General features: G+C 38.2%; 1 protein-coding gene across 1 annotated transcript in view; it reads right to left on the bottom strand.

Annotated features, from left to right (window-relative positions):
• HECW1 (HECT, C2 and WW domain containing E3 ubiquitin protein ligase 1) overlaps nt 1-13,704 on the bottom strand; it is a 576,869-nt gene that overhangs the window by 225,217 nt on the left and 337,948 nt on the right. Inside the window, exon 14 of the mRNA XM_090287382.1 lies at nt 6,751-6,885. Coding sequence (XP_090143508.1) covers nt 6,751-6,885 — 135 coding nt within the window. The remainder of the gene's footprint in view (nt 1-6,750; nt 6,886-13,704) is intronic.

Here is a 13,704-nt window from a genome sequence, read left to right as displayed (position 1 = left end):
AAAATTAACTGCTGTGCAACATTCAGGAGAATATCTCATGAAGGTGAGCAGAAAATACTGATTCCTAAGGTTGTGGTGTTAGAAACTTCTATAGCAAATTCCCTATTACCCATGATATATGATACAAAAAATCATGAATTATTAAATAATCATTGATTATTCCTGAGTCTCATATTTCCATCTGCTTAACTGTCATTTCTAATTGGATATCCTGCTGTTTTCATATTCATGATCAACTTATCTAGAGACAAATTTGCCATCCTCACCACCTGGCTTTCCTGCTCATTTTATCTTTGTGTTATTAATAGGACTATAACTCAAGGCTCACTGACTCTGACAATCACAGAGTTGTAGCTGACTTTAGTTGACATCTAGTCCGCTTGTGTTCATTTGAAGATAAGAAAACTGATGCCCCAGAAAGAGAAGGAAGGCACAGTGATACACAGCTTCTTTGTGGAGAATCCAGAGCTGAAGTCCTAGTATGCATTCCTCTAATCTCTACACTTCCCTGAGACATCTTCCCATAGTTTTTTTTCCTGTCTCTGCCACCTTGACTTAGGGCCTCCTCACCTTACACTTGGTCTGTGGCAATGGTCTCTAATAGGCCTTTCTTTCTCAAGTCTCTTTTTGCCATAATCCTTCCTCTTTGCTGTCATTTTCTACTTTTTAAAAATGCTAATTTACATTGGACTAGGAGATAAGAAATCTAAGCTGTGGTCCCGAACTTGCTGTGTGACTTGAGTTTTTGATATTTCAGTTTACTTGAATGTAAAATGTGATTCTTCACTGGAGTTGTTTGGAATGTTTGGAAATACTTAGAACTATTTTCTTTTGCACTGTGTTGATTTTCATAGTGACTGATGAGATAAGGGCATTCCTGAGATTTAATGGCTAGAACCAAAAAAAAATGTCATGCAATGACATGGGACAATTCCACACATCAGAGAATTGTCCTCCCAAATTCCAAGTTTCCTTTTCTTGCAAAACAATGGCTAAACTGATCTCTCATTTTTATACAAAAATCATCATATTATTCCTCTAAAATATGTTCAATAGACTCAAAAGAGTTCCAGCTCTTCCATATGGCTTTCAAAGATTTATAAAAACTAAGTCAAAAAACAAGTGTCTCTTTATAATTCTTTCTCCTTTTTTTTCTTGAACTTACTAGGGTGACATTGGTTCACAAAACCATACATTTTTCAAGTACATCATCTGCACATTGTGTATACATCTATCACCCTAAGCAAAGTTTTCTTCAATCCTCATTTTCCACAAATTTGCCTACCTCCACCTACCCCTCAACTGCCTTTCTTTATGGCTAAAACAACACTGTTGTCTGTGTCCATGGGATACTATATATTAATAATTTGCTGAATCCATTCACCTTCTTTCTTCCAGCTACCCAACTCTCTGCCTTCTGAGAGCTGTCAGTACAGAGCTTTCTCAATCCTACCTCTCTGCACCTCTGTTTATGCTGTATTCTCTATTGAGTTGTCCTTCCTCTTCCTTTGAACCCAGCTAAATTTTATCAACTTGTCTATGTCTAGGTCAAATACCTTATTTTGAAAGATGGTTTTTCTTGGCCTCTTTTAAAGTTCTGTGGCACTTGTCCTAACATCTCTCTCGATGCCATTCAAATTCTGATATCTCTTGTTACTTAACTGTGTGTGTATTTTTATGGCTTTAAAAGTAGAATACAAACTTCTCCAGGGCAGTTATCATACTTTACATTTTACAGTGCTTGTAGCAGTAAAAAATGTTGAGTAAAATCACATCACAGCCAACATTAACATTTTCCACTACCTCCATTTTTTTAGAACTGGACACAGTTATACAGTTTTTTATTTTTATTTTAAATAATACTTTATACTATTTATGGAAGATTTTACAGATATTATTAGATTAAAATTACTGTTTTGTGTAATAAGAGAAAATATCAATCTGTAAGAATAATAATATGCCATCTGCTTGAATAATAGTTAAATATTGTGGCTTTGTGTAGGGGTCCATTGATTATACAAAGGTCCTCTTATCTCTTCATTCTTTAGGCTCTGTGCTCTCCTGTAGTAAGAAGGTATTTGTTTACATAGAGGCTGGGTCTTTGTTTTCTCTGGTGTTCTGCCTCTGGATCACATATTCTCTGTCTCTTAACACTTCTCTATATTGCTTTTCTTGGTTTTCCCTTATGTTAGTGCAAATTTACTATCAGAGAGAGGATGAACAAAGGGGTGGAAGGGGTTTGAAAATCTGATGAACAGAGTAAATTGGAGAGTGGATAAATTAAGAATAGAGTTGACTGGTGCACTTTTATGCCCTTTCATCTTTATGTGTTAGAGTATGTCTTGGTTGATGCAGTTAGCATTTTGTCATTAATACTGATTTTTAATGAAACTGTGCTTGGGTTATTCAATCATATCAAATAAGTTTATAAAGGCTTTGAAACAGATACTCATAAGTTAAACTTGTTCATTCAAAATACACACACACACATACACAAACATATATTAATTTCTTATAAAGGTAAGATATAAATATGATCATGCGGCTTATTTTACATTGAGTAATATATATTTTTATTTTACTGACAGTGAACTGGTCTGCAATACTTTCTTTTTATCATATGTAGTTACCTTACAATAATACTGAAATTGCCTTAAATATTAAAGAGCTTGGACATTTCAAATAAATTAAAATGATATATTTCACTGACTTCCAGTTAAGATGGTAGCATAGGTAAACACGGCTAGCTTCCTCACATAACCACATTAAAATTACAACTAAATAGTAGAACAACCATTACTCAGAACCATCATAAATAGAAATGGAAGTCTAACTATGACCAAATAAAATAAACCACATCCATCCAGACTGGTAGGAGGGGCAGAGATGTGGAATTGGCTGACCCCACACCCATGTGTGGTGGATAAAAATTTGTGAGAGATATATCAGGAGGGAGGAGTTTCAGCCCCACACCAGATTTCAGAGCCCAAGTTTCCAGTGTCAGAAAGGTAAGTCCCTATAATTTCTGGCTTAAAAAAAAAAAAGCAGAGATTCAGTTGGTGGAAGAAACTGCTGGAGTCCCTAGCAGTTCCTCTCAAAGAACCCATACACAGTCTTACTCAAACTCACTCCCTCTGAGCTCTAGTACAAGGGTAGCACCAGTGACATACATGGGGAAATTAAAGTGTCTTGCATCAAAGAGAGAGCTGGAGGACAGCTTTCTTCCAGAGGGAAAGGTGGACAAAGTCAGTTTTCCCTTTTCTGAACCTTCCTGCCATGGAGACACAGAGCCAGCAAGTGGGTGCCATATATGAAACTCTATCAAACTGGGTAACACTGTTTGCCCCACACTGGAGATCCCCTGAGACTCCATCCCTCCCAAGTTGTGGCCCACCCAAGCTGTTAACAGGGACTTTTTCATATGAATAGCTGGTCTTGGCTCATGTTTTATAGCTTCATAAATCCTCTCAAACAAGAAACAGAAAACCTCAGTGATCTTCCAGCCCTCATACCTCTTGCTAAGTAGCCCCTGGTCTGGCACTAGCAAAATCTAGCCTAGATTCACAGCTTGGCTTCAGATGAGACTCTCAAAGCCCAGCACAAGTAGCATCCAACTCAGGCTGCTTTATAGCTCATGCAGGGTAGACCTGGGCAGAGCATAGGTGGAAACTGACCTTGGCCTATACCATTCAGGAAACCCTAGGGCCTGCTCACCCAGTGGACAGCTACAGACCATGTCAGGGTGCCACCACCTTGCCCCTGCACAGCCGATTCTTCACAAAGGGAAGAGGTTAGTGGTTAGTAGTCACAGACAGTCCTTGTAGTTGACTGTCCTGGCTAAATCCCTCCCATTGACCAGCCAAAAGTAATCAAGGTTCAACTACAAGAAGAAGGTGTACTCAGCCCACACATGGAGTGCACCTCAAATACCCAGCTTGGGTGATAGGAAAATCTGTGCCACTGGATCATATAGGACACCTACTATATTAGGCCATGTTACCAAGACAGGGAGTCATAGCAGCTCCACCTGATATATAGAAACTAACACAGGGAGGCTGCCAAAATGAGGAGACAAAGAATCATGGCCCAAATGAAAGAACAGAGTAAAACTCCAGAAAGAAAGAACTAAACAAAATGGTGGTAATCAATATAATGCAGAGTTCAAAACACTGGTTATAAGGATGCTCAAGAAACATAGTGATGACATCAACAGCATAAAAAAGATCCACTCAGAAATGAAGGATACACTAATTAAAATAAAGAATAATTTACATGAAAACAACAGTACAGTGGATGAAGCTAAGAATCAAATCAATGATTTGGAACATAAGAAAGCAAAAAACAACCAATCAGAACAATAAGAAGAAAAAGAGCCCCCCAAAATAAAGATAGTGTAAGCAGCCTCTGGAACAATTTCAAATGTTCTAACATTTTCATCATAGGGATGCCAGAAAGAGAAGAGGAAGAGCAAGAAATTGGAAATCTATTTGAAAAGTAATGAAATAAAACTTCCGTAATTTAGTGAAGGAAATAGACACATTAGTCCAGAAAGCACAGAGAATCTTAAACAAAATGTATGCAAAGAGGCCCATTCCAACACACATCATAATTAAAATGCCAAAGGTTAGAGATAAAGACAATCTTAAAAGCAGCAAGAGAAAGGAAGTTAGTTACCTCCAGGGGAGTTCTTATAAGACTGTCAGCTAATTTCTCAAAAGAAACTTTACAGGCTGGAAGGGCAAGAAATATTCAGTCCAAGATTGCTCTACCCACCAATGCTATCATTTAGAATTGAAGTGCAAATAAAGAGCTTCCCAGGCAAGAAAAAACGAAAGGAGTTCATCATCACCATACCATTATATGAAATGTTAAAGGGACATTAAATGGCAATAAGTACATATCTATCAACAAATGAATCTAAAAAACAAACTAAGCAAAGAAGAAGAACAGAGACAGAATCATGGATACAGAGAGAATTTTGATGGTTGCCAGATGGGAGGGTGTGTGTGGTGGAATAGGTAAGAGGTAAGGGAATTAAGAAGTACAAATAGGTAGTTACAGAATAGCGATGGGGATGTAAAGTACATTATAGGAAATGGAGTGGCTAAAGAACTTACATGAATGACTCATGGACTTGAACAATGATGTGGGGATTGCTTGAAGGAGTGGGGAGTACTGGGTTAAAGGGGTGCAAAAGCAGAGAAATTGGGACAACTGTAATAGCATAATAAATAAAAAATAATAAAAAATAAAAGAGAACCAATAAACAAATAAAAAATAAATATAGAAAAAATAAATAAAGTAAAATGACATTTCAAGTTAAAGCAGAATTTTGAATTTGTATACTATCATCTCAAGGCAACATGTCTAAAACTTTCTGAAGTGTTATAAAAGTGTCACTTGACAGGGGCACAATATATGTTAAGCTGAGAAGTTGGAAAACTGCACTCTGTAGTCTGTGAACTTGTTTCCTATTGAGTGTCTGATATCTAGAGGGTTTTGACACCCCCATGACACTTTCAGATATGTAATATACCTTCTCAGCATGGTTACATACACATTTTATGTATACACAAAAAGAAAGAGTTAACACGCTTTCAGAATTATCCTAAAACAATGATACCTGATAAGAGTCCATGAAAAAAAATCATTTTATCACACTGGTATTAAAATGTGAGTACCCTTGGTTGGAAATATTGTGTCTCTCAGAGTATACAGATGATTCACCTGAAATTTAGCAAATAATTTTTTGTACACTAGGCTTTATTTAAAACAAATGCTGATACACCAACAACAGGCTCTTCTTTTGAGACTATGTTTGCTATCTGGAGGCTTTCAGCTGGATTTTAATTTTCCCAATTTCTCCTAAGGTGTACACTGTGGTCCTCCCTGGAATGACTCTCTGAGAGGGCCAAATACATATTTATTTTTTTCCTAAGTTATTTTTTTTGTCTCACTAATAATCCAACTTTGGTTTTCAGTGCCCTCCTCTCTTGAGGTCCTGATGGATTTTTAAAATAAGAAGGCAAAGATATCTAGAAAATGTTAGGACATAAAAAGGATTTGTTCATAATATTCTCAGGAATTGATTGAAAGTAGAAAAGAACTATGTTTTGAGCTTTGGTTTGTGAAAGGACAAAAAAAGAGTATGAGATAGACAGTATTTCAGAAAAGCAACAAATTTGAGCTTAAGAAAGTTGGCAGCCTTTCATGATTCAGCAGCAAATAACCACAAGTAATAAAAGAAGATATAAACCAGAACAGCATATTGTAATGTGGGAACAGAATATTGTTGGTGCCTAGTTGATTTCCCCTGTTTTTAGTCCATATATACATTATAGAAGTCTTCTCCAGGACCTATGGAGAGGTAAAACTTTAAAGCTAGTTATATGCTGCTTAGAAGTTCCATTATCCACATGTGACCAATAGTTTATGAAGCACTATTCCAGCCATAAGTATAAGAATTTCCTGACACTGCCTTTTATGCTTTCTTTAAACTAGACAGGTTAACAGCAGAGGCAATTGTGTAGGACAAAATGGATGGCAGAAGTAAGACAATCTGAAGATGGGTCTAGAAAGTTAAGTGAGTGTCCTCTAGTTACTTATTTTAAGAGCAGTATGGGATATGGTTCAGTTTCCTAAAGAAAGGCAATCCTGGATCTCAGACACTAATAAATAGTTCTGGCTCCACAAGAAGAGGCAGAGCCTGTGCATCTGTCAACTGTGGGTAGGGGGAATGGGTGGTGTTACCTCTCCAGCACTGTAACTTCGGAGCCTCTGGAGATGTTGTCGATGAGTCAGATGATTGGAAAGATGACCATTCTGAAGAGGGATTCGGGGATCAATGAAAGTGGTAGCTCGACTGTTGTGGTCCACGAAAAAAGACTGCAGACAGACCAGTAAAAAACAAAAACAAAACAAAACAAAAAAACACACATACAACGTGAGAATGAGCCAGAATGAAGTGAATAATGTAGGAGCTCAGGTGACATTTTTATTTTTGTCTATCTTTATTATCTACTCAAATTTAGATGAAAAGCTGGGGCACTGGGCATCTGTTTGCTCAGTAGTTGAATGAAGCAATAACAATCATTAACACTTTACAATGTGAAGTTATAGAGTAGTAACACTTTACTTAATATGCAAAATAGAATAAAAAGAACTTTTGATGGATAAATAATACCAGTGATTAATAACTTCTAAATATTTTATTTGAAAATGATTTTTCTATGATTATAGAATTAGCAGAGTCTCACTGAGAATAAAATTTAGAAGAATAAAATATTAAAATTAAAATAGCCAAGTCATTTCAAGTATAACAATCTAAAAGCAATCAATAATATATTCTGGTGGCATATTTTTACTTTTTTCTTTTCTTATGCAAATATTAAAGTATACAAATACATACATATTTTCCCACACCAACATACAATTCGGTTATAAATTTTTTGCCTATTATTTTATGAGCATTACAATAATTTATTAAATATTATTTTAACACAGATTTTTTAAAGCATGTAGTATTCAGTTTGTTGAATGCATAATGATTACTTTCAGTACTCTGAAAATACTAATGGAATATTTCACAAAACTAGAAAAATGATCCAAACATTTATATGCAACAAAAAAGACCATGAATAGCCAGCCATAGCAATCTTGAGAAAGAAGAGCAAAGTTGAAAGTATCATGCTACCTGATATTAAACTATCCTTCAAGATTATAGAAATCAAAACAGCATGATACTGTCATAAAAATACACACATAGATACACGGAACAGAATAAAAAATCCAGAAATAAAGCCACACCTATGCAGTCAATTAGTATATGACAAAGCAAGAATATACAATGAAATAAATGCAGTCTCTTCAATAAATGGTGTTGAGACAATTGGACAGATACATGAAAAATTGAAAATAGACTCCTTTATTACATCATATATAAGAATAAACTCAAAATGAATTAAAGACTTAAATGTGAGACTCTTAACCATAAAACTCCTAGGTTAAAGAATAAGCAGTAAAATACCTGACACTTGTTTTAGCAGTATTTTTTTTCTGATATAACTCCTTGGGCATAAAAAAAAGAAACAGAAAAAATAAACAGATGGGACTACATCAAACTAAAAGTTTTTGCACAGTGAAGAAAACAATAAATAAGATGAAAAGCAGACCAACTTCCCATCAGTAGATAAATGGATAAAAAAAATGCTGTGGTACACTTACACAATGGAATACTACTTGGCCACAAAAAAGAAGAAAATCTTACCCTTTGTAACAACATGGGTTGACTTGGAGAGCATTACGCTTAGTGAATAAGCTAGTCAGACAAACACAAGTACCATATTATTTCACTCATATGTAGACTCTAATGAACAAACAAGTGAAATAGTGCCAGACTCATAGAGAGCAGACTGACAGCTGTTGAGGTGGGAACAGGGATGGGTAACGGGGTGGAGGGACTGAACAAAAAAGAGAGAGAGAGAGAGAACAACAACAACCAAAAAACCAAAAAAATGAAGTGCTTAAAATTTAAAAAATGGAAACCTACTAAATGAAAAAAGATATTTGCCAATGATACATTTGATAATGGGTTAATGTCCAAAATTTATAAAGAACTCATACAAGTCAACACCGAGAAATACTCAAACATCCCACTTAAAAAATTGACAGTGTACCTCAGTAGACACTTCTAAAAGAGGACATACAGATGATCAACAAACATGAAAAGATGCTTAACATCACTAATCATGAGTAATGGAAAATAAAACCATGACAAAATATCACCTTGCGCATATCAAACGTGTTGTCTAGGATGTGGAGAAAAGGGAAGCCTCATACACTGTTGGTGGGAATCAAAACAGGTGCAGCCACTGTGGAAAACAGTACAGAGGTTTCCCAAAAATTAAAAATGGAACTGCCAACATCCAAAATGACAGTGGAATAGGTAGAAGGCAGCTTACCACCTCCCATGATAAAACTATAATTACACCTAAAATATAGAAAAATCAACCTGAAAAACTAACTGAAGATTAATTGAACAGAAATCTTATAGCCAAGGCTATTACAGAAGAAGCTGCATAGAAACAGGTAGGAAAGGCAGAGACATAAAAAAGGGCTGACACCACTTCCAGGGGCAGTGGCTGAGATTCTGGAGGGATATCTCAGCTACAGATGTTCCTCCTGAGAAGTGTGACATTATCAGCTTCTTTCTAGGCTTCCAACCCAGAGAACAATAGTCAAGAAGAGGTGTCCACATAACATTGGCTGTGAAAAGCAGTGGGGTTCTGTCCAACAGACAGAGACACAGGAGTTCTCTTAAAAAGCCAGTGCACAAAAGCTTGTTTACAGCCACTCACTCTGGGTTCTGACAGAGAAGATGGAGTGACCTACAACTGTGTGAAGAAAGATGAGGGTTTGTGGCTCTGGTGAGAGAACTGAAGGGACAGCTGCCACAATCCCTATGCTGCATCCCTCTCCCACACCACAAATGCAACCTTTATTGGTTGGAAAACTCCTCTCCTTATGGCATTGGCCTGGGGGGAGTGCAAGAATATCACTCCCTGAACTCCATGTTGCTCCTCCCTACAGAGCTTATGACCTGCTGAGGAGTTAGCTGCTGGGTATGAAGTGAGCAGGTCTTTCCAGTCTCAGCAGAGTTCAGTAACTGAGTTGTGAAACTTAGGGGCAGCATCCATTCAACTCTCTCTTCCATGAACCTGACTGGTGGTGACTCCCCTGAATGAGAGATCTGCTAGCTCTACCCTCTGGGCTCTTGGCAGCCCCATCCTTTTGTATCCTTGTAGATCTACCCTACTGAGTTATAGCTCTCAGAAGAATCTGGGACAGGCTGAGTTTTGTGGCTCTAGGACAGGGGTCATTTTTTTCCCTTCCATGTATGACTGGTGGAGAGCCTTCCCTTCACTTGATCAAATATTATTCTGTTTGAGTCTGATAAACTCTGCTGACCTCACTCCAACAACTCCCAGAGATCCCACCCCAGCACAAAGGTCTGAAGGCACTTGGTGAGGGGTAGCTAGATTTGGTATACATTGGAACATTTGTTGAGTGGTGTCAGATCAAGCACTGACACCGAGTTTGAAACTCTAGCAATTGGATGAACGCTAATTGCTCCTACCTGTGACTCACTGAGAACTTACCTCGTGCAACACAACTATCACCAGAGGCTCATTTAGTGACTGAAACTCACAGGCAGAGGCAGGTACAGGTAAGCAGATGTGAATCTCAGGGTGCCTTGGGACGTTTCCTGACTAGCCCTTGGGCTCAGTGTCAGTGGAAAATAGAATTGGTCATTCCTGTGCTTACCAAGGTCCAGCAGAAGCAGCCACAAAATGTGGGTCACTTTGTAACTCCAAAAAGTTTGCTGATAGCCAGTCACAGGCAGCATCTGATGTTGATCTATACCAGAGTCCCTCCCAAGAACTCAAGAACAGACACACCCAATGGCCAGCTTCAGACAACATCAGAGAAGAATCCAATTAGCTTCACAAGTGGCATATATTAAGGAAGATCATGGCAGGTACAAGACCCTACTGAGACAAAAGGTTTTGAGTTATCAGCAAATGCACAACAGGTCATGCACTATGGTTGAGACTGATCTTAAAATTTAGCCAGCCCAAGGGTCCTCACCACACACAAATGGGCCAATAGCAATAAAGACTCAATTATGACGAGAGGGATCACATAACACACACAAGGGGTCTTTTTAGAGCACCCAGATCACATGGTCAAGGAGACTGCACCAATGGAACCTACAGGACACCTACAACATAAAACCATCTTACCAATACTAGAAGACAGAGCAGATATATTTAGTAAACAGAAACAAACACAAAGAGGAATTTAAAGTAGGGAGACAAAGAAACATGTCCCAAATGAAAGAAAAAAGAAATACTCCCCTCAAAAAAAAGCTACATAAAATGGAGGCCAGCAATTTACCAGATATAGTTCAAAAAAGTGGTTATAAGTTGCTGAAGAAACTTAGTGAGAACTTCAATAGAATGAAAAAGGACTGAGAAACCATGAAAAAAGTCAGAAATAAATAACATAATATCTGAAGTGAAAAACACAGTAGAAATAATAAACAGGTTGGATGAAGCAGAGAAACAAATCAGTGATTTGGAAGACAAGGTAGCAGAAAACACCAATTAGAGAAAAAGTTTTTTAAAAAAATGAGAATAGTTTAAGAGACCTTTGGGACAACATGAGGCATAACAACATCTGCATCACAGGATTACAAGAAGGAGGAAAGTGAGCAAGCAATAGAACAAGAACCAATTTGAAGAAATAACAAGTAAAAATTTTTATAACCTGGTGAAAGAAAAATACAATAGAAGTCCAGGAAGTACAGAAAGTCCTAAATAAAATGAACCCAAAGAAGCTCACACCAATACACATCATAATTAAAATGGGTAAGGTTAAAGACAGAGAGAATCTTAAAAGCAGCAAGATAAAGACAGTTACCAGGGAGCTCCCATAAAACTGTAGGCTTATTTCTGAACAGATACATTTTAGGTCAGAAAAAATTGAAAAGGAAAAACCTACAGCCAAGACTACATTAACTAGGATGCCTATTATTTAAATTTGAAAGATAAATAAAGAGCTTTCCAGACCAAAAAAAAAAAAAAAAAAGCTAAATAAATATTATGATGAACCAGATTTTTAAAAAAAGTTAAAGGGTTTTCTTTAAGAAAAAAAAAAGAAGAAAACAAAATTATAGTTGTAAAGACTATCGTCGTCGGCAGCCGTCGTCTCGAGAGACGATGGTGTAGCTTCTTAAGAGTCTATCTGCACCGCCGAAAATGGTTGTGCAGTCCGACTCGGGAGTGACATGGTATCTGTCTCCTCCCGTGTTGAATCAAGTGCGATGACGCTGAAGCTACAGAGCCTGGGCAGGGTAATATGGAGGGTCTGCTGTTGCCCATGCAGCAGACCCCCCCCCTCTCTTCGCAGCTGAAGGGTCCAAGGGAAAGACGGAGTCAATACAGCTTGGCTTCAGGTGCGCCGCAGGAGTTGCCGGTGTTGACTACAACGTCAAACCGCCTTAGGGACTCCGGCTCCGGATTTTCTGTCGGGGTTTACTCCCTTAGCCTTTCCCCTGAAGAGGTATGCCGCAAGGCAGCGGAGGTTTTTTGGAGTCAGAGTTTTCCTTCTCTGATGTGCCCTGACTGGAAGATCGAACCAGCGACACTTAGCTCGCAGGCCGACGCTCAATCCACTGAGCTAAACCAGCCAGGGCCCTGTAAAGACTATAATGGCAATAATATCTACCGATTAATAATCACTTTAAATATTAAATAGCTTAAATGCTCCAATAAAAAGACAGAAAAGATGAATGGATAAGAAAATAAGATCCATATATATGCTGTCTACAAGAGACATACCTCAGAATGAAAGATTAAAAGAAACTAAACATAAAGGGATGGAAAAAGATATATGCAAGTGGAAGTTTTAAAAAGCTGGAATAGCAATGCTTATATCAAACAAAATAAACTTTAAAACAAAGATTATAGTAATAGACAAAGAAGGACACTACATAATGTTAAAGGAGCAATAAAACAAAAGGATATAATCTTTGTAAACACTTATGCATCCAACATAGAAGCACCTAAATACATAAACCAAATCTTAATGGGAAAAAGACAGAGATAAACAGAAATATAGTAATAGTAGAAAATTCTTACATCACACTGACATCAATAGATAGATCACCCAGACACAAAATCAACAAAGAAACAGCAACCTTAGGACTCCCAGCCAAGATGGAGGCCTAGACAGACATGCTGCATCTCCCTCCACAACTAAGAAGGAATACAACTACCTCAAAACTAGAGAGAGATAACCAGAAGTTCCAGAGACCTGAACTGCATGGAAGTCCAACAAACAAAGATATAAAGAAGAAATACTTATCCAGACAGGTAGGAGGGGTGGAGCTGGGGTGGAGAGGATGCAGTATGGTGGTGGCAGCAGTGGCGACAGTGGCAGGCCAGTAGAAAGTGCAGTCACACGTTTTAAAAAGTTGGGAGGGACATCTGGGGAGTGCTCCCAGCACAAGAGCAGACCGCATAGTTCATGGTTCCAGTGCCAGGGAAAATCAAGTCTCATTGTTTTTGACTGTGCAAACCAGTGGGGGTAGGGGTGGAGGAAGAAACTGCCAGTCTCTCAGAAGGGTCCTCTGTTTAAAGGGTCCCCACAGTCCTAGAATTTCCACAGACTCACCCACTCTGGGGACAACAGCCAGAGCAATAGCTAGAGAGGTACCAGTCCCATACGGAAGTGGGAGAAGTACTTGGAAAAGGGGCGAGTGCTAAGCAAGTGGCATTGTTTCCTCTTGGACCCCTCCCCAACATACAGCACCACAATGTGGTGAAACGGGTTGCCCAGTACGGAGGAATACCTAAGACCCCGCCCCTTACAATGTAACAGGAATGACAGCTCTACCTAAGACACAGAGGCAAACAAACACTGGAGCCTGTCAAGAAGAGGAGACAGTGAAGTCTAGCCCAAAAGGGGGAATGAATCAAAGTTCTAGTGGGAGAACTAAGCAACGAGAAGATGGCCAATCTAACAAACAAGGAGATAGCCAAACTAACAGATGCAGAATTCAAAACACTGCTGATAAAGACGCTCACAGGCTTGACAGATATGCTTAAGTATGGCAAACGCATCAGGGAAGAAGTGAAGACT

Source organism: Furipterus horrens, unplaced genomic scaffold (genome assembly GCF_987537825.1).
Source record: "Furipterus horrens unplaced genomic scaffold, mFurHor1.1.pri manual_scaffold_9, whole genome shotgun sequence".
Lineage (NCBI taxonomy): Eukaryota > Metazoa > Chordata > Mammalia > Chiroptera > Furipteridae > Furipterus > Furipterus horrens.
Note: the sequence above shows the minus strand (reverse complement) of the source record. Positions and strands in the feature narration are given on the sequence as shown.